The sequence below is a fragment of the Schistocerca nitens genome, chromosome 8, assembly GCF_023898315.1.
Source record: "Schistocerca nitens isolate TAMUIC-IGC-003100 chromosome 8, iqSchNite1.1, whole genome shotgun sequence".
NCBI classification, from domain to species: Eukaryota; Metazoa; Arthropoda; class Insecta; order Orthoptera; family Acrididae; genus Schistocerca; species Schistocerca nitens.
This window is the reverse complement of record NC_064621.1, coordinates 121,937,935-121,962,959: the sequence shown is the minus strand read 5'-3', so window position 1 is coordinate 121,962,959 and position 25,025 is coordinate 121,937,935. Positions and strand designations below refer to the sequence as shown.

At 40.4% G+C, this 25,025-nt stretch overlaps 1 protein-coding gene across 8 annotated transcripts in view; it reads left to right on the top strand.

The window, feature by feature from the left end:
• Positions 1 to 25,025, top strand: part of LOC126199299 (cleavage and polyadenylation specificity factor subunit 6) — a 181,654-nt gene that overhangs the window by 117,711 nt on the left and 38,918 nt on the right. For all 8 annotated transcript variants that reach the window (XM_049936130.1, XM_049936128.1, XM_049936125.1 and 5 more), the window contains exons 8-10: positions 19,798 to 19,991; positions 20,302 to 20,443; positions 20,532 to 20,687. In XM_049936130.1, coding sequence (XP_049792087.1) covers positions 19,798 to 19,991; positions 20,302 to 20,443; positions 20,532 to 20,687 — 492 coding nt within the window. The remainder of the gene's footprint in view (positions 1 to 19,797; positions 19,992 to 20,301; positions 20,444 to 20,531; positions 20,688 to 25,025) is intronic.

Here is a 25,025-nt window from a genome sequence, read left to right as displayed (position 1 = left end):
TGTGGGGTGTCGCATTATGCTGCTGTAACTTCCAAATTCCGTCTGAACGCACAATGGACATAAGTGGATTCAGGTTATCAGACAGGATCCTTATGTATGTGTCACCTGTAAGAGTTGTATCAAGATGTATCAGAGATCCCATATCGCCCCTACTGCACACGCCCCACACCATACAGAACCTCCATCAACTTGAACAGTCTTGACACACAGGTCGTATGGCTTGATGAGGTTGTCTCCATATCCGAACGTGTCCATTCACTTGTTACAATTTGAAACGAGACTCGTCCGACCAGGCAACATGTTTGCAGTCATCAGCAGTCCAGTGTTGGCCTTGATGGGCCCAGGTGAGGTGTAAAGCTTTCCGTTGTGCCATCAACAAGGGTACACAAGTGGGCCCTTCGGCTCCGAAAGCCCATATCGATGAGGTTTTATTGAATAGTTTGCACGCTGATACTTGTTGATGGCCCAGCACTGAAATCTGCAGCAGTTTGTGGAAGGGCTGTGCTTCTGTCACATTCATTGATTCTCTTTAGTACTTATTTGTCCCATTCTTGCTGGATCTTTTCCCAGCCATTGCAATGTCAGAGATTTGATGTTTTACCAGATTTCTGATGCTCACGGTGCGCCGACTATAACACCCTGTTTAAACTCACTCAAATCTTGATACCCTGCCATTGTAGCAGCAGTAACCAATCTAACAACTGCACCAGACACTTGTCGTCTTAGATAGATGTTGCCGACTATAGCACCGTATTGTTCCTGTTTACATATCTCTGTCTTTGAAAATGGATACCTATATACCAGTTTCGTTGGCACTTCAGTGTAATAGCTGTACATGGTGCAATTGAATAATTTTGTTAATGTTCTCAGAAAATAGAGAAAACAAAAGTTACAAAGAAAGTACCTTTACTGGCCTTCAAAGTAATCACCATTGCATAGAACATGCTTTTGACATTGGTTGTAAAGCTGTTGGAAACTTGTCAGCAAATGCTTTTTATGGAATCACTAGCAGCACTGTTGTCATGTATGTGGGCAATTGTGCTTATATCTCCAACTGTGACAAAGGTTAAGGCCAAAAATTTAGCTGTGAGAGAGTGATTCTTTTCAGCGTGCCTGTCTGTGGCTCAGCGATCATCTTCATTTTGAGTTGATATCTATTCTCATTACTACTGATATTATCAGAGTATTTGCGCAAGTTATCTGTTAGATGGAGTGATCAACACGGCCTCATTTCATCAAAGATGGTGTCTGTGACAAGTGAATGGCTGGCCACACCAGTGGGCTTCCATGACGGGCTAAAAACGGAGGCCATTTCTTTGGCTATCTCTTAAGGGATCGGGCCAACCAATCTGAAGCCCATCATTTCCCACTCATGTGCAGGCCCTGCCCATCGGATCTAGTCTCATTGATCTGCCTGCAGTTCGGGTCTGTTTGTGTGTGGCATAATGCGGTGGATTTTCGTGTTTTATCCAAGGACCCAGAACTGCGGTGCTCCTCGGCAGGCCAGAGGCCACGGGCGATGGATTTCAGGAATTGAAACTGTCTCACCGCAAGTTCATTGTACAGTGTGGCATTTTTCAGACTTTCATTTATTCTAGTACATTTTAGCACTTTGGAAGTAGGTCATATATTAGAAAGTATGGACAATAAGAAGAAGAAAATTGTCGGTTGTTGGTGGTTTGTACGCTATGTACTCATATATGTCTCGAAAGAAAAATCACACAATACCTGTAAAATAATAGACATAAAACAATGACTAAGAACAGACAATAATGAACATAGTAGAACTGACATTCTTTTGGTGGTCACCTATGGTGTTGGTTTGCACAACTCTTTCCCCTCTTCCCTGCCTTATACACTTCTTTCAAGAGGCCTACTTTTTTCTGAGGTTATTTCTGAAATCAGTGGAGGTATTTTAAATCTGTCTTCAGACTCCAAGGAAACACGTCTTTTTTTTTTTTTTTTTGGGCCAGAAATGTGTTTCGTTTTATTGAAATAAAATAACAACAGTGGTCTTAATGAAACACACACACCATTTGACTTGCTTTCCCCATCTAAAAACAGTTCAGTACAAAAGATGTTGACATTAGTACTTAAGATTTTTTTGTTCACACAGGCCAGAAATCTACCATGGGGCCCCAGTCTTCGCAGCATCTTTTCCCTTCCATGCTGCATGTTTATCCTCTTGCTATTCTTTTTCCTGTCCCATGGGGAACATGTCTGGGGTGTTTTTGGGAATGTCCTGCACTGACTGTAGCTGACATAAGAACAGTCTGACCACTGTTTTTCATTCCTTTTTCCTTTCTTCATTCACCTTATTGTATCCTTCCTCTGTTTTGCCGTGTGAGTCTCCTCTTTTTTCTTGTTCCTCCCTGTGCGCTCCTGAAGGCCAGCCCATGTGTCTGACATGTAACAAGTGACTAGGTAATGCATAATTCCCAGTCCAGGGTCGACAGGTAGGGTTCACACGTACCCCCTGGTACAGGCCAGGTCCAGGGAGGTGTGATTACCTGAGCTGTTACCTTCCCAAATTGCCAATTGGTTCCTCTGTCAGGTGTTCAGGAGATGTGACCTGAGGTGTGAACAATCATAAGGCAGGTGCACCTCCTTGTAAAGGGGGCTCCTGCTGGAAGGAGCCCACCATCGGAGACACTGGCAATCATGGGGGATTTTCTCGCAATGAGCCAATCATCTTCACACTCAAAATCTACAAAAATATAAACGGAATGAGGCCAACAGTTCAAAGATCCTCCCAGCTGCGCCCCAGTTCCTCGTGGTTTCAGCTACTGAAGACGGTCATTCCTTCACCACGGTAAATCCATTTATTATTCAGAAAGGTGTTGATGCAGTTGCTGGCCCTGTGATATCCTGTTGTCGTTTACAGAATGGGACTTCGCTTTTGGAGACAACTTCTGATTCTCAAGCACAACTGCTTGCTGCTTTGCTTCTCCACGGCTATCCTGTTCGTGTTGAGACCCATAGAACTCTGAATTCTTCCCATTGTGCTATTTACACAAGGCTGCTCTATGATCTGACTTGAGGCCAAAATCCAAACGTACCTCTCCGATCAGGGTGTCATTGCCTCCTTAGTTCCCACATGCATGTTTTTCCTCACCTTTGATCAAGAGGTGCTTCTGTCCAAGTTTAAAGCATGCTATGAGGTTCTCACAGTCCAAGCATACATTCTGAATCTGACGCACTACTACCAGTGTCATCGTTTCAACCACACTTCAATGCCTTGTCGACACTCGGCCAAATGTGTAACCTGTGGTAGGGATATGCATGAGGGCGACTGTCTGCCTTCTTCTCCCTGCTGTATCAACTGCAAAGGGTGACCATCCACATCCTCTTGAGATTGTCCCATGTATCTTTATGAATGTGGTAAAGGAAAAAGTTCCTTACACTGTTGCTCGCAAGTTATTGGCTAGTCACGTACCCTGTGTTCTACCACCTGGCCCTTATAGTACTGTTCTTGTTAAATCTCACGCCATGAAGGGCATGGCCATGCAGACTTGGCGACCTCAGATTCAGCTCTGGGGTTGTGAAAGCGCCCAGTGTTATGGTAGCATCGCAGTCCCCTTGTCCAGGTGTGCAACAAGCCATCAAACTCTAGCCTCACAGAGTGAAATCACCATCTGCACAATGAATAGGCTGGAAAGGGCACGAGGAACACTCCCGTGTAGACTTCCTGTGTCCCTCCAGCCAACCGACACTTGAGTCTTTCTCTGTTAATTGGAAAGGCTCGAAGAAGTTTAACAAAGGCAAACGGTCTTCTCCTTTGCTGACTCAAAGATCCTCTTCGACGGTGTCGTCACGTGATAACTTCGCCTGACCAGTCTCCATGTCGTTGGTGTGCACTACCAACCTTTTTTCTGCATTGGACTCCACAGGCCGACAGCAGAATGAAGCTAACAGTTCTGTGGACCACGTTGAGCAGGACCCTCCTGCCTCTGTTCCCTGTAGCAGCGAGTCTTCACAGGCTGGCACTCAGCAGCCGCCGAGATGACACCCCTTTATTTTTTTCCTCATCGTGACTCTCCTCCAATGGAATGTTCACGGCCTTCGATCCCACAAAGAGGATTTACGGCTGTTTTTAGAATCGCAGTGTCCCCTTGTACGCTGCTTTCAGGAAACAAAATTGCGTCGTCATGACCGTTTTGAGCTTTCGCATTTCTTCCTGGTCTATTGTGACCTTCTGAATGAGCTGGGATTCCATCTCATGGAGGAGTCTTGCTGCTCATAAGGGATGACGTTCATAGTCAACCCATCTCCCTGATGACCCATTTTCCTTCCTCAATTGACCTTCTCCCTTTGTACCATTTACATCCCTCCATCATTCGATGTCACCAGGGCCGACTTCCTCCAGCATATTGGGCTAGCACCTCATCCATTTCTGCTGCTTGGTGACTAATGCTCACCATCCCGTTTGGGGGGGACCGATGACCTTTGTAGTTTGGTCCCTTTAATCTTTAACCCAACCAACCCATTTGGCGTTTTTCCAGAACCTGTCAGAGAGGTGCCCTCTTGGCTGACTTTCTGCATTAACACAGGAGCACCCAGGTTCCTTTGAGACTCTTTACACACCTGTTCCCATTTGTACCTATTCTTATGCACTGCACATTTTGCCCATTGTCTCGAGTGGCCCGTTCTTTCTGACACATACTCGAGCGACCATTTCTTATGTGCTATCCATTTGCTGACTCTACCCCACCTGCACCCATACCCAAATGACGGCTAGCTAAGGCCGACTGGAGGCTTTAATCCTCCACAGTGATCTTTGATGAACATGATTTTCTCGGTTGTGATTGACAGGTGGAATACCATACAAACATTATCCTTAACGCTGCAGAACGTTCCATTCCTTGCACTTTATCTTTACCGTGCCATGTCCCAGTCCCCTGGTGGACCGAGAAGTGCTGTGATGCAATTCGTGTGCAGAGATGTTTCTGCTTAATACGTACAACCGCGTCTGGGCAGAGGCCACGTTTCCCAGACTTTGGTTTGAAGCCACTGTCATACCCATAGCTAAACCCGGTAAGGACAAACACCTTCCTTCTAGCTACCGCCCCATCTCTCTCACCAGCTTTGTTTGCAAGGTGATGGAACGTTTGACTCATGCCCGACTGGTATGGTGGCTCGAGTCTCATAACTTACTAACCACTGCACAGTGTGGATTTCGAGCATGCTGTTCTGCAGGTGACCATCTCTTCACATTGTCCACTCATGTCATGAATGGTTTTCTGTGGAAATCCCAGACTTCGGCTGTTTCTTTTCCAATTTGGAGAAGGCCTACAACACCTGCTGGAGGACTGGTACCCTCCATACTCTCTACACATGGGCCTTCCAAGGCAACACACCCTGTTTCTGTGACGCATTTTTAAAAGCCCGAATTTTCAAGGTACATATGGGTTTTGCCTTGTCCGAATTTTCAAGGTACATATGGGTTCTGCCTTGTCAGACACTTTTATCCAGGAAACCAGTGTGCCTCAGGGTTCTGTCTGGAACATTATCCTCTTTAGTATTGACATTAACCCTATAATTGCCTGTGTCCCACTGGGCATCTCCGAGTCCCTTTTTGTTGATAATTTTGCCATCTATTGCAGTTCTTCACGGACCTGGCTCATTGAGCGGCATCTTCAGTGGTGTCTCAATTGTCCTTGCTCATGGAACAGTGCCGATGGCTTTTCCATTGACAAAACCGTTTGTATGAATTTCTGTTGGTGCAGTTGGTTTCCCCCACCATCTTTACATCTTGGGTCTGTTGCTCTTCCATTCAATTACACTATGAAATTCCTGTGACTCCTGCGCGATAGGAAACACTCTTAGTCTTCTCACATGTCTTACCTGGCAGTCCACTGTACGCAGTCCCTCAGTGTCCTTTGTTCCCTCAATAGTACTTCCTGGGGTGCATATCGAACCACCACCTCCATTTGTACCAGCGCATTGGACGTTCGAAAATAGACAGTGGGTGCTTTGTTTATGCATCTGAACGTCCATCCCTCTTACACTGTCTCAATACTATCTATGAACCTGCATTTGGCCACTGGCACCTTTTACACTAGTTTGGTCATGAGTCTGTATGCAGAAGCTGCTGAAATTCTGCTGTCCTACTGCCGTGACTTTCTCCTCAGCAGGTATGCATGCCATTTGTTTGCCATACATGGCTCCCCATCCTATGTCTCCTTTTTCAATGACTCCTTTGATCGCCTGTACGGAGCGCATCACTCTTCTCTGTTACCTCCTGGAGTTCACTTTCAGCTGTCGCTTCGGCTTCACATTCTCCGCAACTTTCCTGGTGGGTGTGAACCCTTCACCACCTTGGATTCATGCGTTGGCTCATGCTCACCTTGCCCTTCATTCGCTTCCTAGGCACACTAAACCAGTCTCATTCTATTGTCTTCAGTTTCACAACCTTCCAACGGAATTTTGCAATAGTACCTTTGTGTACACTGATGGCTCTTAGGCTGACTGTGGTGTCGGGGGTGCCTTCATCGTTGGCGCTGATGTTTTTCAGTTTCCACTTCCGGCAAACTGTTCAGTATTTGCAGCAGAGCTCTTCGCCCTGTATCAGGCCACAGAGTACATCCGGCGACATAGGCTTTTCATTTGTGTCATCTGCTCACTCACTCTCAGCACCCTTCAAAGCCTCTGTGCACTGTACAATGTTCATCCCTTAGTGCAGTGGGTGCAGGAAAGCTTTCACTTGCTCACCCTTGATGGAGCCACTGTGATGTGGTTTCCTGGTCATGTCAGTCTGACAGGAAACGAGGATGCTGATGCTGCTGCTGCTGCTGCTGCTGCTGCTAAGACTGCAGTCCTTGTACTTCATCGCACTAGTTCTTATATTCACTGTGACTATCTTCAGTGTTGCTATCTGTCAGAAAGTGGTGTCACTTTGGTATTGCTACTGGTCCTCCCTTCATGGGAACAAGCACAAGGTTATTAAGCCTCTCCCAGCATCTTGGAAGACCACCTCTCAGCTCTCCCGCTGTGAGGAAGTCATTTTAACTAGGTTGCATATTGGGCACTGTCTTTGTTAAGTCGCGCTGCCACAAGCATTTGTGCACATTGCGACCAACTTTTTACTGTTCACCATTTCCTGACAGAATGCCCCCTTTTTTTTAGCCGTTTATGTGTATTTTTGTCACCAAATGTGCTTTGTTTTATTGAAGTAAAATAACATCAGTGGTCTTAATGAAACACACATATCATTTGGCTTGCTTTCTCCATCTGAAAGCAGTTCATTACAACAGATGTTGATGTTAGTACTTAATATTTTTTCTCACATCAGGAAACGCCATCTGCTTGCAAGTTTATTCTCCCCTTCCCCCACTATTGTTTCATGAACCGTAGCTGCAAAGACAGATTAACTTACCCTTGAGATCTCAAAATTTATCAGGGAAAAATTCTAAAATTTGTCTGGAAATCAGTGAAATATCAGGGAATTTCACTTAGGGAAAATTGTGGTAGCCCTGTGTGACTAGGGTGCTTCAAGCAATCCCACAAGAAGAGTTTACTGACAGTAGGCTTAACAAAATGTGTCAGATGTGTGTTGTAGCTCACTGAGCTCACTGTGATTACTTTGAGAGCCAGTAAAGGTATTCTGTTCATAACCCTCGCTTCATTTATTTTTAAGACCAATTACTGAACTTCTCAGACACACTCTGTACATCGCAGTATGTTTGGAAATTTACTGTCCTTCATTGGAAGTTGAAATACAAGACAAATAGTATTGCAAGGAGGTGGAGCACACCCATTCCGGTTATAATGTGAAGAGTTCCCTTTAAATTTGATTTTTTTCCTTCATTTATCGCCCTGTCCTTCATCTTTGTATCAGTTTTTCTTTCTCCTTCCTTTCTTTCTTTTTCTGTCTCAGGGTAAACTACACAGCAGGCCTGACATGTAGCATCTAAAATTATTTGATTGCATTATGAACATTGCAAATGGCTGCATAGGTTTAAATGTGAACATATTTGGTTAGGCTGTACAGTGACTGTAGTTGGTGTCAAATAAAACAGGTTCACTCTTACAGGTCAAAATTTATTTCTACAGCAAATTCTGAGAGGTTTAAACCTTCAAGTTGGATTTATGTTTTTTAATACAATATCTATGTGTTGTGTTAGACCTTTTGGATAATCTGTGACACTGTCTCCGGTAGTTACAGGCTCTTTAAACACTGAAGGGAATAACAAGAAAGTAAAAGCAGCTTGTGACCACTGGAGATAGTGCCACAGGTTACCCCAAACTGTTTAACACAACACATACACGCCATCTTAGTTCACATAGATTGACCTCTCTCTCTCTCTCTCTCTCTCTCTCTCTCTAGTACTACTCTTGGCCCTTATTAAGGAACAGCAAAACAGGTCAGGTATGAGATTTGTGAGATATTCCTCAACTCTGGCACGAAGGGCAGGATTTTTTTGAAGGGTGTCATCACATGTGGTGTCATTAAACTCCATAATCTGAAACTGCAGGTAAGGAGTGGCAAAGAAAGGATGAAGTCTGCCAAGTGATGGTTAAAACATGTCTCTCAGCCGGAAAAGTTCTTGCGACGTGTTTTTCAACTACAGAGGAGTGCTACTCATTGACTTTCTTCCCAACTGATGTGCAGTGAATGTAGTTTGCTACTGACAGTTGTTAACATTAGCAAAAGCCGCTTATTGGAACAAAAGATGAGGAATGCACATCAGGGATGTCATCCTTCTCCATAAATACTACGATTTGTACGGTGAATTAGACAAGGGAGAAACTGGAGAACAGGCATGGGGAAACATTCGGCCACCCTCCCTATAGTCCAGATTTGTCTCCACCCACCCCCCAATTCCAATTATTTTTTTGTTTGTGTCCATGAAAAAATCACTTGGTGGGAAACAATGAAGATGTTGAGGAGTGTGCACTATTGGTTGATGAAGCACTAGCAAACTTCTTATGAACAAGGAACGCTCAAGTTTCCTAATTGTTGGCTAATGTGTGTATAGCGAGCAGGAGCTATGAAGAGACATGTTGATCGTTCACTCAAGATATAATAAAATATTAAAGTGTCCAACACTATCAAAACTATTTGTCTGGAAATGATGCCACTGTTTGTATGGATGCTTCACTAGCAAACATGACAGCTATTGCTTGATTGTGATGGTCCTGCATCAGCTTCTCTTCTCAAGTGTTTACACTCACCAGGTACCACAAAATTATAGAAGTGCAATGTGTTACTCAGGCCAACTGAATAGTATCAGCCTTACGCACAAACGACATTTCATTTTTAAAATTAAAATGATATTTTTTCTACTCAAATGGTATGCAAACTAATTTCAGAATGATTATTTTCAAAAATCGTTTGCTAGCAACATTAAACTGTTGTCATGTGCTCTGGGCCCACTGTGGCTCCTCCATAAGGAGCGCTGGTGCCCAACCTTTTCCTATTCATAGATCCTCCATATATTCCTTCCACCTTCAGTTTTTAATTCTTTATTTAATACTGACTTCATTGCCTCCAATGAGTGTGATATGACAACTGTTTACATTAGATCCGTTTGAGCAGTTGTGGGTGGGCTCTTAACGCATGCGCCATTGAGTCGCGTATGAGTATTACCTTCTCCCACTTCTGGCTACAGATGTGTGGCTGGGCACCATTATCTAGTATTGCCCCGATTCGGAAATATCATAGATCCGGGGATGATGCACAGAGCAGTCTGTTGTGGGAAGGTGGGTAATCTCCACGTGACCTGTGCTTACGTTTAGTGATTTTGCTGTTTCCTCTTCATTTATTGCTCTCACATTAAATAGAAACAAAACGGATTTCTGTTTCTGGGATCTATCAAATGAATTAAAATACATTCGCACAATTACGGAAGTCTAAAATATGTTCTTAGTTTCAGATTTTATTTCCACCTTTCTGACAGTCTAGCATTAATCGCCTTGCAGAACCGTGAAGTTATTTTTGTCGGTTTGCTAAAGAGATTTGGCTTTTATTAGTCTTTCCGCTGAGGCAGTCAATATATTTAAAATGGAGCATTTAATTTCACACTTTTGGCCAGTTTCAACTGGTTGCTGCATTTCAAGTGCACGTTTTCCATCACCATTATGCCATAATAAAGAACCAAACATGAGATAATACGGTACTGGTACTCCCAAGAAAATTTACATCCAAACCTGGACATACAAATGTGCACTTAAGCCGAATTATGCATTTTAGTGTGGTTCACGAAATTTCGATGCTCTTGAAGTATCCTATGATGTCTTGTTTCTTTTGTGACATAATGTAAGATCTTTTAATGTTTTACATACGAGCTTCCTGTGCCATCCTAGCTGTGCAAACTCAGTGACACCTGTTATCTGGCGATCTCTGGCAACTGCTGAAACGAACCAATTTGTAACAGGTCGCGGGAAAATATTGCGAATGGTGGTTTGAGAAGCATTACTTTCAAAGAAAATTCCTTTAATGCAAGATGAACTATGTGCAAGAATGTACAATGAATTTCTTAAATCACAGAGCATTTGACTCTCATTTAAAACTCAGCTCCTTGAGGACAACCATTTAGAAGATCAGACATTTACATCATTCTTAAGAATTTTACTGGCACATTTGTGTGATGTATCTTGAAGTGTAACATGCGCAAAAAAGATAAACATTATAGTGGAAGCTTAGCTTCTCTTGCAGCTTATTAATCTAAGAGACCAATATTATATGTGAAAGCTGTGCTTTTCTTGTAGCAACACTGTGTATATTAATTTAAACCATTATTTTTTCTTACTTGTGTGTTCGCACTACTTAAGAACGATCTTGCTATTGGCTGACTGCATTACGTGTCCTATACTGTCATCAGCCGGTGATATCACGTGACATGAGCTATGACTTGATTGCAAAAGCACATCGTAATCTAAGATTTCAATGCTTCGGAAAGTAACATGCTGTTTGGTGGAATTTGAATTTATACCTTTGCAACACGAAAATATGCAGCGTACAGGTTGCTGCACATCAAATATCTTTCCAAAACGTGTGGCTTTTCCCCTGAGTTTTGTTTTCTTAAGTGCCAGGAAATTCTACGTCGGTGTATAAAACTATAAACATTCAAAGGATTGATAAGTTTTACAGTGCCGAGGAAAAGTATAGTGTCATTTGACACGGAAAAAGAGTATTTTCACCATGGAGAAAGTGTATTTTTAACTGAGAAAAATCTGGGATTTTTTTTCCTCGTCCACTTATACACCCAGTTTTTGCAGTCTTCAGTTTGTCCTCTTGCCATTCTTGCCCAGCCATTATGTACTTTCTGTCAATCTTATTTTTAGATGCTTGAATCTACTGTTTGAAACCAATATTTGTGGTCAGAGTCCACATCTGCACCTGGAAATGTCTTACAGTTTAAATTGTAGTTCTGAAATCTCCATCTTACCATTATATCAACAATTTGAAATCCCATTGAGCACTAACTCTTCTAAAGTTGAGCACTAACTCTTCTAAAGTTTAGGTGTTCAGTGATAACGGTACAAGCACTTTCAATACTGAAACAGTTCACCAACAATCACATTGAATAAGCTCTTGAACAGCACAGGTGTTGTCTTCTATGAGACTTGACCTTGGGTGATGAGCATGACTTTCATTTTCTACACTTTCATGGCTGCCCTCGGTTGTGGGACAATGTAGTGTTTTCAAACTGTGCCTTTAAAATGTCGGACAGTTTAAGCTCTTCATGCCTTAAAAACTTCCATAGTACATTGCGCAACAGACGAAGGAACCTCTTGTTCACTCATTCCTATACTGAGGCCAGAACAGAGTGCAGCAGCAAACAGAGCTGGTTCCCCCTCCCTAATTCACCTTTTCTCAATCCCTCACACCACCATCCTGCTCGGAAGTGCTCACACAGTACACTCTTGTATCACCAGTTGTACTGCATGTCTCCTGCTGCAGTTAACACATTTCTCCCTAAAACATTTGTAACTGAAAATATAATTATAAAGCTCCATTATTCACACCTAAAAATGTTCAAATAAAGACCGCAGTTGAAGTAGTGTTTTAAGTAGCCATTTTAGAAGCATTGAATGTATGTTGCTTCAAACAGATTTGCATATTGACATATTGCAAGTGTTAACAGTTTGGCTTATTTCATTTTATCAGTCACAGTTTAATCAATGGCATACACTCAGCAATGAAGCCAAGTTTGTTTTTCACAAAGTTGCACTTGCAGCTACATACTTCCCACAACGTAGTTAGCGTGTCAGATGCGGCAATTGCTACCTTCAAGTTTCTTCTTCTTTCTTCTTATGAAAAATTTTACAGACTATGTCGCAGAGGAACAAACTGTAAAAATCCATGTTGTTGACAGGATGTATGTCAGGATGCTACAGTAAAAAGTGAAATTACAGCACAGCAGAGTTTTAAATACTAATAATTTATATATTTTTTTGTGTACACAATTTATTTCTGGGCACAGTTTGCTTGCCACTTACTTGGTGCCTTCATAAACTAACATTATTTTAGACCAGACCTGTTGGTAGCAGCTCACACATCAATAGATGACATTCAACAACTTAAATTGAAGTCAATTGCTGTGCTCCGTTGGAAACATGAATACCTGAAAACTGGGAAACATCAATGAATATCTCGCCTTTGTTACTGTCTATGTTAGTTACTCTCCTTGTTTTTAAAGAAATAGCAAACGCATATATTGTTTAGAAAACATGCGATGTATCAACTATAATTACGTTAACCAGTTAATTTATGTCTCTTGCAAAACTTGTAATGTGTAGCTGGTTTCAATTTCTCTCTCGTATAGTTCTGCAACCAATTTGATCTCTGATTTCCGTCAACAGGAAATGTGAATAACATGATGCCTCTAGGTCAATTGCTGTTGCAATTTGGACCTTGGTCTGTATAAGAGAAGCAAAATATTGAGGAAAATATTACTGAAAGACAAGAGAAAGTAAGTGGTGATGAGATGGAAGATGTAATACAGTGACAAAAATTTGATAGACTCCTGAAAGTTCGAAGTAGAAGCAGGCCATGGAATAGACGCATTCTCGCAGAACTATTCAAACTGTTGGGAGAGCCAGTCTTGACAAAATTACTCCACCTGGTGTGCAAGATATGAGACAGATGAAATACCCTTAGACTTCTGGAGGAACGTGATAATTTCAGTTCCAAAGAAGACAGGTGCTGAGACGTGTGAGGACTACCAAATTGTCAGTTTAATACATCATGGTTGCAAAATACTGACACACATTACTTACAGAAAAATGTAGAACTTAGAGAAACTCACATCAGATGATCAGTTTTGTCTCTGATTATGTAGGAACATGTGACCCTACATCTTATCACAGAATACAGGTCAAAAAAAGGCAAACCTATGTTTATGGAAGTTGTAAGTTTTGAGAAAGCTTTTGACCATGTAGAATGGAACGTTCGCTATTGAATCTGAAGGTAGCTAGTGTGTGTACCCTGGTATGAGCTGTTGGAGATGGTGGCTATGTGCTCGTGAGGTGTGCGAATTTTTGTGAATGAATGCTTATTTGCTTTTCTGATGAAGACTTTGGCCGGAAGCTAATGTGTAAGTGTCTTTTTGTTGTGTATGTGTGCAACTTAGTGTGTTGATTAGTAGTAATTGTATCTTTTTCTTTTAATTGTTGATATTCCAACATAATTTCCATTGTTTGAGAATGTAAAGAGTATTTACAATTTGTACAGAAACCAGAGTGCAATAATAAGAGCCCAAGGGCACTAAAGGGAAGCAGTATTCGAGAAGTGACTGAGAGACAAGGTTACAATATCTCCATAACATTATTCCATCTATTCAGTGGGCAGGCAAGGAAAAATTTAGAAAGGGAATTAAAGTTCAGTAGAATAAATAACAACTTTTTGGCTTGCCCATAATATTGGAATTCTGTTAAGAGACGGTCAAAGGACCTGGAAGAGCAGTTTAACGCAATGTATAGTATCATGAAAACAGGAGATGAACATCAACAAAAGACAATAAGGGTAATGGTGTGTAGTTGAATTAAATTAGGCAGTGCTGATGGAATTAGATTAGGAAATGAGGTTTCAAAGTAGTAGATAAGTTTCATTATTAGGTTAGCTCTGTAATTGACAGCTGTTGAAATGAAGAAAATATAAAGCGGATTTTGGCAGTAGCTAGAACCATTTCTGGAAAAGTGAAATTTGTTAATATCCAACATAAACTTAACTAACTGTAAGGAAGTAAGTTTCTGAAGCTATTTATCCTCTTCTACGGAAATGACACGTGGCCAATAAGTAGTTCAGGCAATAGGATAATACAAGCTTTGGAGAGTGGTGCTACAGAAGAAAACTCAAAATTAGATGGGTAGGTTGAATAACTAATGAGGAGGCGCTGAATGAAATCGGAGACGAGAAAAATTTATGGCAAAAGTTCACTAAAAGAATCATATCGCTTATTAGGACACATCCTGAGAGTAGGACTAATCGGTTTAGTAATGGAGACAAGGGGGGAGAGAGGATGTAAAAATGGTAGAGGTATGCATGAATACAGTAAGTATGTTCAAGTGGCTGTAGGTTGCCGTAGTTGTTCAGCTAGGAAAAGCCTTGCATGGGATGGATCAGCATGGAGACCTGCATCAAACTAGTCTTCAAACTGGAGATGATGATAACAACATTGTACCATTGATTAAAAAGTTTCTAAGAATTACAGCAGCTGTCATGAAAATAGGCACCTCAATGTTATCTCACTGTTGTGCAGCATTAACAGTTAGTGATAATTTCAAATGATTTTTTTTTAAACCTCAGGAAAAAGAAAATCACTGGCACATTTGTACTAGAATGATAAACACAATTTTAATAGCTGATAGATGCATGTGACACTTGCACATATTTAATTGTGGAAATATTAAAGTATTCCAAGGTAAAGAATAAAGTACTGCAAGAAGTTGAAACTGTTCTGCCTCCACAATGAAAATGTGGTCCCTGATGAATTTGCATTCTGTTGGACATTGTGGAAAACTCTCGCGGGAAAGTTGTTAAGAAAACAAAGAAATATGGACATCATTGCTGTCTCATGTGAACACATTTTGTTTACCAGAGACTGTGTATGATAGTGTGTGAATAATTGTATGTCGCCACCAGGATTTTAGTTCGGTTGGCTCTCATTAATACTGCCGAGAATGTTGCGTACCTCCCGAAATATCACAGATCTGGGACTGGTACACAGAGCAATCTGCATTGTAGTGGGGAGTCTCCACATGCCCCGTATTTATGTTTAGTGATTTTGCTGCTTCCTCTTCGTTTATTGCTCTCACGTCAAATGAAAGCAAAACAGATTTCTGTGGCTGGGAGCTATCAAGTGAATTAAAATGCATTCACATGATCACAGAAGTCTAACATAAGTTATTAGTTTCAGTTTTTATTTTATTTCCACCTCTCTCACAGTCAAACATTAATCACCTTGCAGAACAATGGAGATATTTTTGTTGGTTTGCTAAAAAAAATTTGACTTTTATTTATCTTTTCCTCTGAGGCAGTCCATTTATTTGAAACGAAGTGTTTAATTCCACACCATTGGCTAGTTTCAACTGTTCACAGCATTTCAAGCGCACGTTTTCATCTTCTAGCACATATGACAGTATGCCATACTCTAAGAAAATTTACATCTGAATCTGGACATACAAACGGCACTTTAAGCCGAATGATGCATTTTGGTATGTTTCACGGAATTCCAATGCTCTTGGAATAACCTCTGATGTCCTGTTTTCTTTATGATATAAGACATTTTAATGTTTTACATGTACGAACATACAGGCTTCCCGCATCGTCGTAGCTGCGCATTGCGGCGGTGCCTGTTATCTGGTGCTCTGTGGCAACTGCTGAAATGAACGTATTTCTAACACTTGCGGGAAAATGTTGCAAATGGTGTGGTGGTTTGAAAAGCGTTTCTTTCAAAGTAAATTTCCTTTTGCGCAAGATGAACTATGTGCGAGAATGTACGATAACTTTCTTAAATCGCAGACCACTTGGCTCTTGTTTAAAAATCAACTCTTTATGAACGACTATTAGAAGAATTTCGAGCCCAGATTATCAGACATTTGAGTCGTTATTAAAAATTTTACGGTCACATTTGTGTGATATGTCTGAAATTTTAACACGTGAAAAATGATCAACATTATATGTGAAAACTTAGATTATCTTGCAGCTTATTCATCTTAAAGACCAATATTATATGTGAAAGCTTTACTTTTCTTGTAACACCATGTATATTAATTTAAACCATTAACTTTTCCTATTTGTGTGTTCGTGCTACTGAACAATGATGATACTATTGGCTGACTGCATCATGTGTCCTATGCTCTGAATATCTGCTGGCAAGATCACGTGACATGAGCTACGACTGGCTGCCCATCGCAATCTCGATTTCAATGCTTCGGAAAGTAACATGCGGTGTTTCGTGGAATTCGAATTTATACTGTCATCGTACGAAAAAATGCAGCCTACATGTTGCTGCACATCACAGATCTTTCAAAAACGTGCCCCCCCCCCCCCCCCATCCCCCTCCCCACTGCGAAATTCTACACCGGTGTATAAAACCGTAGCGATTCGATGGTTGGTAAGTTTTACATTTTCGAGGAAAAGTATACTGTCAGTTAACACGGAAAAAGTATATTTTCACCCGGGAGAAAGGATATTTTCAACCGGGTGATCCGGAATTTTTTTTTTTTTTTTTTTTTCCTTGTCCGCATATACAACCTGTTTACACAAAATGTTGGTCATGCTGCTGCAGTGTGTCTGCAGTCGAACAAAAATTTTTGTCCATTGTTTTACTTTCTGAATTAAAAACCAACTGAGTGGAGAAGACAAAGAACGGAGGTCTCTGAACCGGAATAATTAGTTTTTTTGTCAGAATTACAAAATTCCAAATTTTCAGTTTTCATTTACATCCATTTCTTGGGGAATAAAAGCACGTGCTCACATCTAGAGATTCTGCCAATGTCACTGCACTGTTAATATAGAATGCAGTTGATTTGGAAATATCATGAGGTTATGTTGTCATTTGATAAACTTCCACAAAATTTGTAAGGGACTGGCCACTCCGGTATTTGATGATTTCTTTCATTTTGTGTGTGTGTGTGTGGGGGGGGGGGGGGGCGGAGGAGTTAATTAGTTACTGTTTTTCGCTTGGTTTGCTTTCACAGGCAGTCCAATACATTTCACCATTTTGCTTTGACCCGGAGCATCAGATAGTAAACATTGTGTGCTCTACATGATTAGGTATGTACAAGTGATCATGTCCTTTTCGTGCAGTTTTTGCTTGCATGAAGATGGCGTATAAGTGGTAATGATATTGTAGATGGACTTTATTAGGATACTGAAGGTGCGTCTCCTGATCAGTGAGCAACAATAATCTCTTCCTCTGTGCGAGCCAGAGAATTGAAAGTTAGCAGCAAAGAAGAGATTTATGACAAAATGTGGTTTGTTGCTTGCAAATGGAATATTTCTTGTGATGGGTATGGTGATCTTACCAAATTTCCATACTCCATTAGGAAATGATGAATCTGGATCACCATCAGTCTTTGGTCCACATTATATTTTGAATATTACGAGCTGTAATGCTATGTCCAACCTCATTCATGAAATTGTTACTGCAACAAATAAGTGTCCAGCACAATAAAAGCTGAAGGTATCTCCACTAACAAAACATTTAAGATGGCACTTGTGGAGAGATGTTTCATTGAATGATATGAAGGTATATCTTGGCATAATACTGAACTCTGCTCTGATTAAAAAGTGGAATTAGGTCACTATTTCACTAAAGATCGACTGGACAGAGCACAGCTCCTCTTCATGGGTATTTCCTCTTGCCTCTGGTTTTTCCTGCTCTCTACTAAACCTGATTCTCACCGAAATTGAAGTCAGAGTTGGCTATAAATGTGGGTGAAAAAGTTTAAAGTTGGTGATGAGTCATGGATGCACCACAGCATTCCCGAAACCAAGCAGGCCTCTATGGCGTGGAAACATGCTGGTTCCCCAGTACGAAAAAAATTCAGACCGATCCAATCTGCTAGGAAAGTGCTTGTGCAATTGCTCTCGAATATGCATGGTGTGTTACTGGTGGACTTTGTTGAACACAGGACCACATTAATGCTGATGGTGTCAGTCTTCTTCATGACAATGCTCAAATTCATGTTGGCCCTCCTGTTCGTGAGAATATCAACAATTTTGGTGGGATGTGCTTTAGCATCCACAATACAGTCTGCACCTTGCTCCATTGGACTTTCATCTGTTTCATTCCATGAAGAAATTGCTGGCCGGCTGTCACTTTCTGATAGATGTGGAAGTGAATCAGCAGATGCTTATATTCTAATCAAACACACTACTACGAGCAGGGCATATTGAAACTGGTGCCATGATGGAAGAAATGTGTTGAGAACATTGGTGGCTACATAGAAAAGTAGTTAAAAGATATAAGTCTTTTTTTAAATACCTATTAAACATTTTGATGATTAAATTATTGTGCGCTACTTTCCAATCTTCCCTCATAACAACTTTATTCACAACACGGTTTGCAGACAGTATCCATATATATCTCTAAATGTACCTGCAAAATTATGTCATTGTACAGCACACAGTTCAGGAGACATGATGTTATAAACTTTGAGATGTGTGAGAAACTTGCTGTTGCCAAAAATGAAGTGCATATTACCCAGACTGTATTCATCCACTGAGTGACTTCCAGCAAACTTTTAAGCATAATTTCAAATATTTGCTGAAGTTTTTCTCACTGATTTGCTCAACTTCAAATATTTAACACATTAACTCATTTGTAAAGTAATTTGATGTTTGGAACAGTTTTGTACATGGAAGTTCAATTCTTTAAAGAATTGGGAGTTAACTGTCACTGTACAGATTTGTGCAATTTGTTCATAAGCTATAGATCAAAATTATCTGCATGAGTAGATAAAAATTTTTATGAGAAAATTTCACTGTATGTGGTGGCTCTGTATGATCTTCTGTATTCAGAGCCAGTAGTAAAAATCCTAGTAACATTCTACACAGGCAAATGTAATGTGAATACAGCAGCAGCCACTGCAGGATAAAGACCTTGTCTTTTCTCTCTTGAAATCCTCCAGATAACTAACATGGTCCATCTGCTATCCATTCGCCTGGCTGCTTACCCAACCCACTTCCATTTAATTATCCATAACTATGTCTTCTGTTTCAGTCTGTTCTTCGATTCATGTGTAATTGTTGCACTGTCTCTTAATGGTTCCCAGTATGCTCTACTTTCCAGTATGCTGAGCACCCTTCTGTTTGTGAATGAATTTAGTGTTTAAACTCAATTGATGATTGGCTTTGGAGTATATAAACGAGTTATTGATTCTATTTCATGCATAAAATGGAATTAACAATTTGATTGTACACTCGCAAGCACACCATTAACCAATCGGGCCCAGAGAGCTTGATAGCTCACTTTAAAACGTGTGTGTCTCACTGCCATTAGTCGGTACACTCTGATGATAAACTTTATAGAATTCAGACACATCAAAAGTTTAGTTATGAAAACTATCTTTCCTATATTTTGAATATACAAAATTTTAGTCTTAATTGTAATTGACTCTGTGTGCATTTTTGTTTGATTTGAGGTTTTTCTATGACTTGTGATTTTCTTTATAAACATTTTTCGTTGGGCTGGTGGAAGTATTTTGTGAGCAATGATTCCGGCATATAGAACTATTTCTTTGGTTTGTGTGGTAGTGACTGTAGAAAAGTTAGTAAAAAAGGTTTTTGAAGTGAAGACTGTTCTTCCCTATTAAAAAAATGGCTGGTATTTGGAAATTTTTCAGGTCCAGGAGGACCACCACCTGGTCATGGTGGGCCACCTGTCCACGGAGGTCCCCCACAAGGCCCTCCAGCTCCACATGTGAATCCTGCATTCTTCCAGCAAGGTGCTGGCCCACCACATCAAGGGCCACCACACCAGGGTCCACCACCACCACATGGTCCTCCTCACGGCTATGGGCCACCTCCAGCTCCACAGGTACAGGTTTTGCTGTTCCCTTTACTGTTATCGTCGTCGTCGTCATTCACTTTGTCAGCTCATTGTAAAGTGGAAACAGTGACGATAGGGATATTTATCTGAACAGGTATAATCCTCAGTCTTTAATAAGTTATGTTGCATAGAATAGATTTCTTTGCATTTTGAAATCAGTTGCTTAGTCTGTGTTGCACTAGGTGTACTTTGCCCTACATGTTTAGTTTGTTCTTCACAGAAAAGCATTATACTAAATGACCTGAACCAAGCTTGTCCTTGTAAGCTAGATATTCTGAAAGTACTGTCATACTTACAGCCACAGTATGGTGCACCACCACCTGAACATCGTCCTGAAGGACCTCCTCCAATCAGTGAAGTTGAATTTGAAGAAATAATGGGACGGAACAGAACAGTTTCAAGCTCTGCCATTGCTCGTGCAGTGTCTGATGCAGCAGCTGGTAAGAGCACTGTTTTAAAAAGAAAAAAAAAATTATTAAGGGAAGTGTTTCAGTTTAATTATGCTATTACTCTGTTCTGCTGTTACAGGTGAATATGCTAGTGCAATTGAAACTTTGGTCACAGCGATTTCTCTAATAAAACAGTCAAAAGTAGCTAATGATGATCGTTGTAAGATCCTGATAAGCTCGTTACAAGATACACTTCATGGAGTAGAGACAAAGAGTTATGGATCTGCACGAAGAGGTAAGCACATAGAAAATAATGCTTGTGGGTAAAATTTTCAGACTGGGGAAGGATTTGCGCATGCGTGTGTGTGTGTGTGTGTGTGTGTGTGTGTGTGTGTGTGTGTGTGTGTGTGTGTAAAGGAATTATGTATCCGAGAATCTAGAATGCTGTTTTGATGAATAAAAAAAAGATTGAACTGCAATCATGTCAATGACATGGAAAACAGTCTTGAAGTTTGTTTGCCCATATTTTCTGGCATGTTCAGAAAATGAAACAAACCCACTCCTATTAACAAAATGTACCAATAAAAATATCAGTTTTGATGATGCTTCAATGTGCTGTTGCACTGAAATGACATACCTTAATAACGCACAGATTGCAATACAGAATAAGTGAAATTTCAAAATGTTTAATCACCAGCCAGAAGTATCTCAGCATTTTATTACAACAAATTATATCAGTAATGACATGTTTTCAAAAGATACCCTAGGCTAATGCTTTGAAGTGGCGTATGTTCGTAGGTGGAAGTTACAATATGAAAGCACCACATGTTCGCTGAAATCCAGTTTAGTGGCTGCAAAGTTCTGCTTGTGTTGTAGGGAGTGTTCTTGCCTCTTACTGGTTAACTATTCTATTGCAATTGTTACTGGAACATCACAGAATTTATTTTGTGTTTCACACATAGCAAGGTTTCTTCAAAGTAAAATAACAGGAAATTGATATTACAGAACTCGTACAGCTCCATGTCTACACCAACTTTTACATCCCATGTCTGGATGGCTTAAGGGAAACTGAGCAAATGAGAAAGGCCCTATTGAAATATAGAATGAAATTCTGACATTTCCATAAAGCAGTTGATGCGCTATATTGTTTGGAAGACAAAGTATCTGGAATAGCAGAAAAACATAAAATCATTCTCCAGTGGGAAAGTTGGCAAAAATAAGATCCCTGTTAAAATGTGAAATTATGTACAGGAAAATTAAATGCAAGTAACATTAGGATGTTACAGGGCAACAAGCAAAGATGGTGAAAAGGGTTCAGTGTATGAAGAACAAAGAGGAATGAGCCTCACAAAACATGTGTTACAGGAATCCTTTAAAGATGAGAATCTTGGATCTGTTGAACAAAAGGAGTGGCCACACAGCACCCTCCCCCCCCCCCCTCCTCACACACACACACACACACACACACACACACACACACACACACACACATACACAAAACCACTCCAAACATCCCACCCCGCTCCCCTCTCCTTCCATTACCATATTGACTATTCCTTGCTATCTGAGGATGTGTTGTATAAATTGGTCTCTTCTTTCGTCAACATGTGCCAAAAATTTAATTTTTCCACACTTCAGTGCAGTACCTCATCCATTGGTTACTCAGTCTCTCCATCATATATTTTTAACATTGTTGTGTTGCACTACATTTCCAAAGCTTTTATTTATATTATTGTCTGAACTGCTTATTGTCCACCTTTCACTTCTGTACAGGGCTACACTTCAAAGAAATCCTCAGAAAAGCCCTCCCAGCATTTAAATCTGTATCAGATATTAAAAAATTTCTCTCTTCCGGAAATGCTGTTCTAGCCACTGTCAAAATCCGTTTTCTGTTATTTCAATTTCAGCGATTCTCAATTATGTAGCTGCCCAAATAATAAAATCCATCTGCTTATTTCAGTGCTTCATTTCCTAATCTAATTCCCTCAGCATTGTCTAATTTTATTCAACTACATTCCATTACCTTTAATTTTCTTTTGTTGCTGCTTGTCTCCTTCTCTTTTCAAGACACCATACATTCCCTTAAACTGCTCTTCTAGGTCCTTAACTGTCTCTTAACAAAATTCTGATGTTATCGATAAGACTCAGAAGTTTTTGTTTACCCTCCTTGAACTTCAATTCTCTTTCTAACTTTTTCCTTGTTTTTGTTTACTGCTTCTCAGTCTACATATGGGATAATGTCAGGGATATGTTATAACCTTGTCTCACTCACTTTTCAAATACTGCTTTCCTTTCGTGTCCATCGGCTCTTACAGTTGCACTCAAGTTTTTGTACAAAGTGGGTATACTCTTCCAATTTCTGTATTTTGTCCCTGCTAACTTCAAATTTTCAAGGAGTTTAATCCAGTCAGCAATGTCAAAACCCTTCTTTAAAGCTACAAATTCAGTGAACATAGGTTTGCCTTTGTTCACTCTATTATCTACTATAAAATGTAGGATCAGTATTGGCTCATATGTTGCCATATTTATGTAGAACCCAAATTGATCTTCTGAGGCAGACTTAAAGTTTTCCAGTCTTCTGTAAATAATCCGTGTCGATATTTTGTGACCATGATTTATTAAACTGATGGTTTGGTAGTCCTAACACCTGTCTGCAACTGCTTTCATTGGAATTGAAATGATTCTATTCGTCCTGAAGAGTGAGGTTATTTCAATTGTCTCTTGTATTTTGCACCCCAAGTGGAATAATTTCATCATAGCTGGCTCCCTAAGATCCCAGTAATTCTGAGGGATTGTTGTTGACTTTAGGGGCCTTGTATCAACTTAATTTTTCAGTACTTTGTCAGTTGTTTTTGCTCTATTACACTTGCAGTTTCGACTTCACCTACTTCCTCTTGTCTTTTTGTAGAGCTCAAGCTTACTCCCTTATAGATCCTCTTACAGTGTCTTTCCACTTTCCAACTTTCCCTTCTTTGCCTAGTAATTGCTTGTCATGTGAGCTCTTGATATTTGTGCAGTTGCTTTTCTTTTCTCCAAAAGTCTCTTCAATTTTACTGTAGGCGACATCCGTTTTACCACTAGTCAGGCATGTTTCTACAGCCTGTACAAGGTCTGTTTAAAAAAAAATTGGAACTTTGTCCAAAGAATTTTGATACATTAACCTTTCACTTACCATGTATGATTTCCTTCAAATACTCTCCTCCACAGTTAATACACCACTCCCAGTGTTGTTTCTACTTCCTGAAGCAGTCTTGGTATGCCTCTTGTTGGATCACATGAAGCACTGTCTGCGAATTTTCTTTTATCTTCTCTATCTTTGCAAGTTTTCATCCTTTCAATGGGGGTTTTCGGCCAGGTCTGGAGAGTGTGGAGAATGAGTCACCAACAAAGGTGAACGTGTGGGTGTGGTATTGTGATGCAAGGACCATGAATTGTCTCGCAACATTTCAGGCAATTTCCTTCTCAAGTTTTCTGCAGGCATCGTCACACATCCCGATAGAAGCACCGATTAACGGTTTGTCCATGTGACTCAAATTAATGGTGAACTAATCCTTCAAAGTCGTTGGTAGACATCGAAGGGCATCCTGAACGATGGTCATCTTTAACTTCTGCCTGGTAATTTTTAGACTGTGTGAACCATTTGTAACACTGAGTACAGCTTAAGCACTCACCACCATAGGCTTCCTGCATCATTTGGTGTTTCTTGAGTTTCATGCAAAATTTGATGCAGACGTGTTGCTCTTCTAACTCGGCCATCGCGAAATTCACAAACTGTGGGAAACAGTGTTCCACTCAATACAGCACTAAACAATAACTAACAAATGTACAACAGTGAAACTTCTGGCAATTACACATTAACCACAGGTGTGTGCAAGGATGCTAATTGCATTTTGCTCCAACGTAACATTTTCGCACAATTACAAATATTCTGGAATTTTTGAACATGGCTCATAATTTGTTCTCTTGCCATTCCTGCTAAGCCATTTTGCACGTTCTTTCAGACTCATCTTTTAGATGCCTGTATTTCCTTTTGCCTGGTTCATTTGCTTCTCTCTCTCTCTCTCTCTCTCTCTCTCTCTCTCTTTTTAAAGCCTTCCCTGAATCACCTCTCAAAGCTGCATACTCTTGCTTGGTATCCCTTTCCCCCTTTCAGTCCAGTGTTGTCTAATGCTCCCTCTGAAACATTCAGCAACCTCTGGTTCCTCCAATTTATTAATGCCTCATCTCCTTAATTTCCTGCATTTTAGGAAAATTAGTTTAACATACAGTTCATAACCAATAAATTATGGTCAGTGTTAACATCTGCCCCTGTAAATGTCACACAGTTTAAAATGTAACTTCGAAATCTCCTCTGTACCAGAATACAATAAATATGAAATTCCCAGGTTCCGTGTATACAGTCTTACTTAATGCTTTTTAAACCAAGAATTAGTGATGATTGATTTTATTCTGTGCAAAATTCTAGCAGATGGCTTCCACTTTCATTCTTTTCCCTCCAGTCCATGTTCTCCTACTATTTTTCCTTCTCTTCCTTTTCCTACTATTGAATGCGTATTCTGCTTCACCATTTTTGTTCCCCTTAACTATCTGAATAATTTGTTTATCTCATTATATATTCTTTCAATGTGTTCAT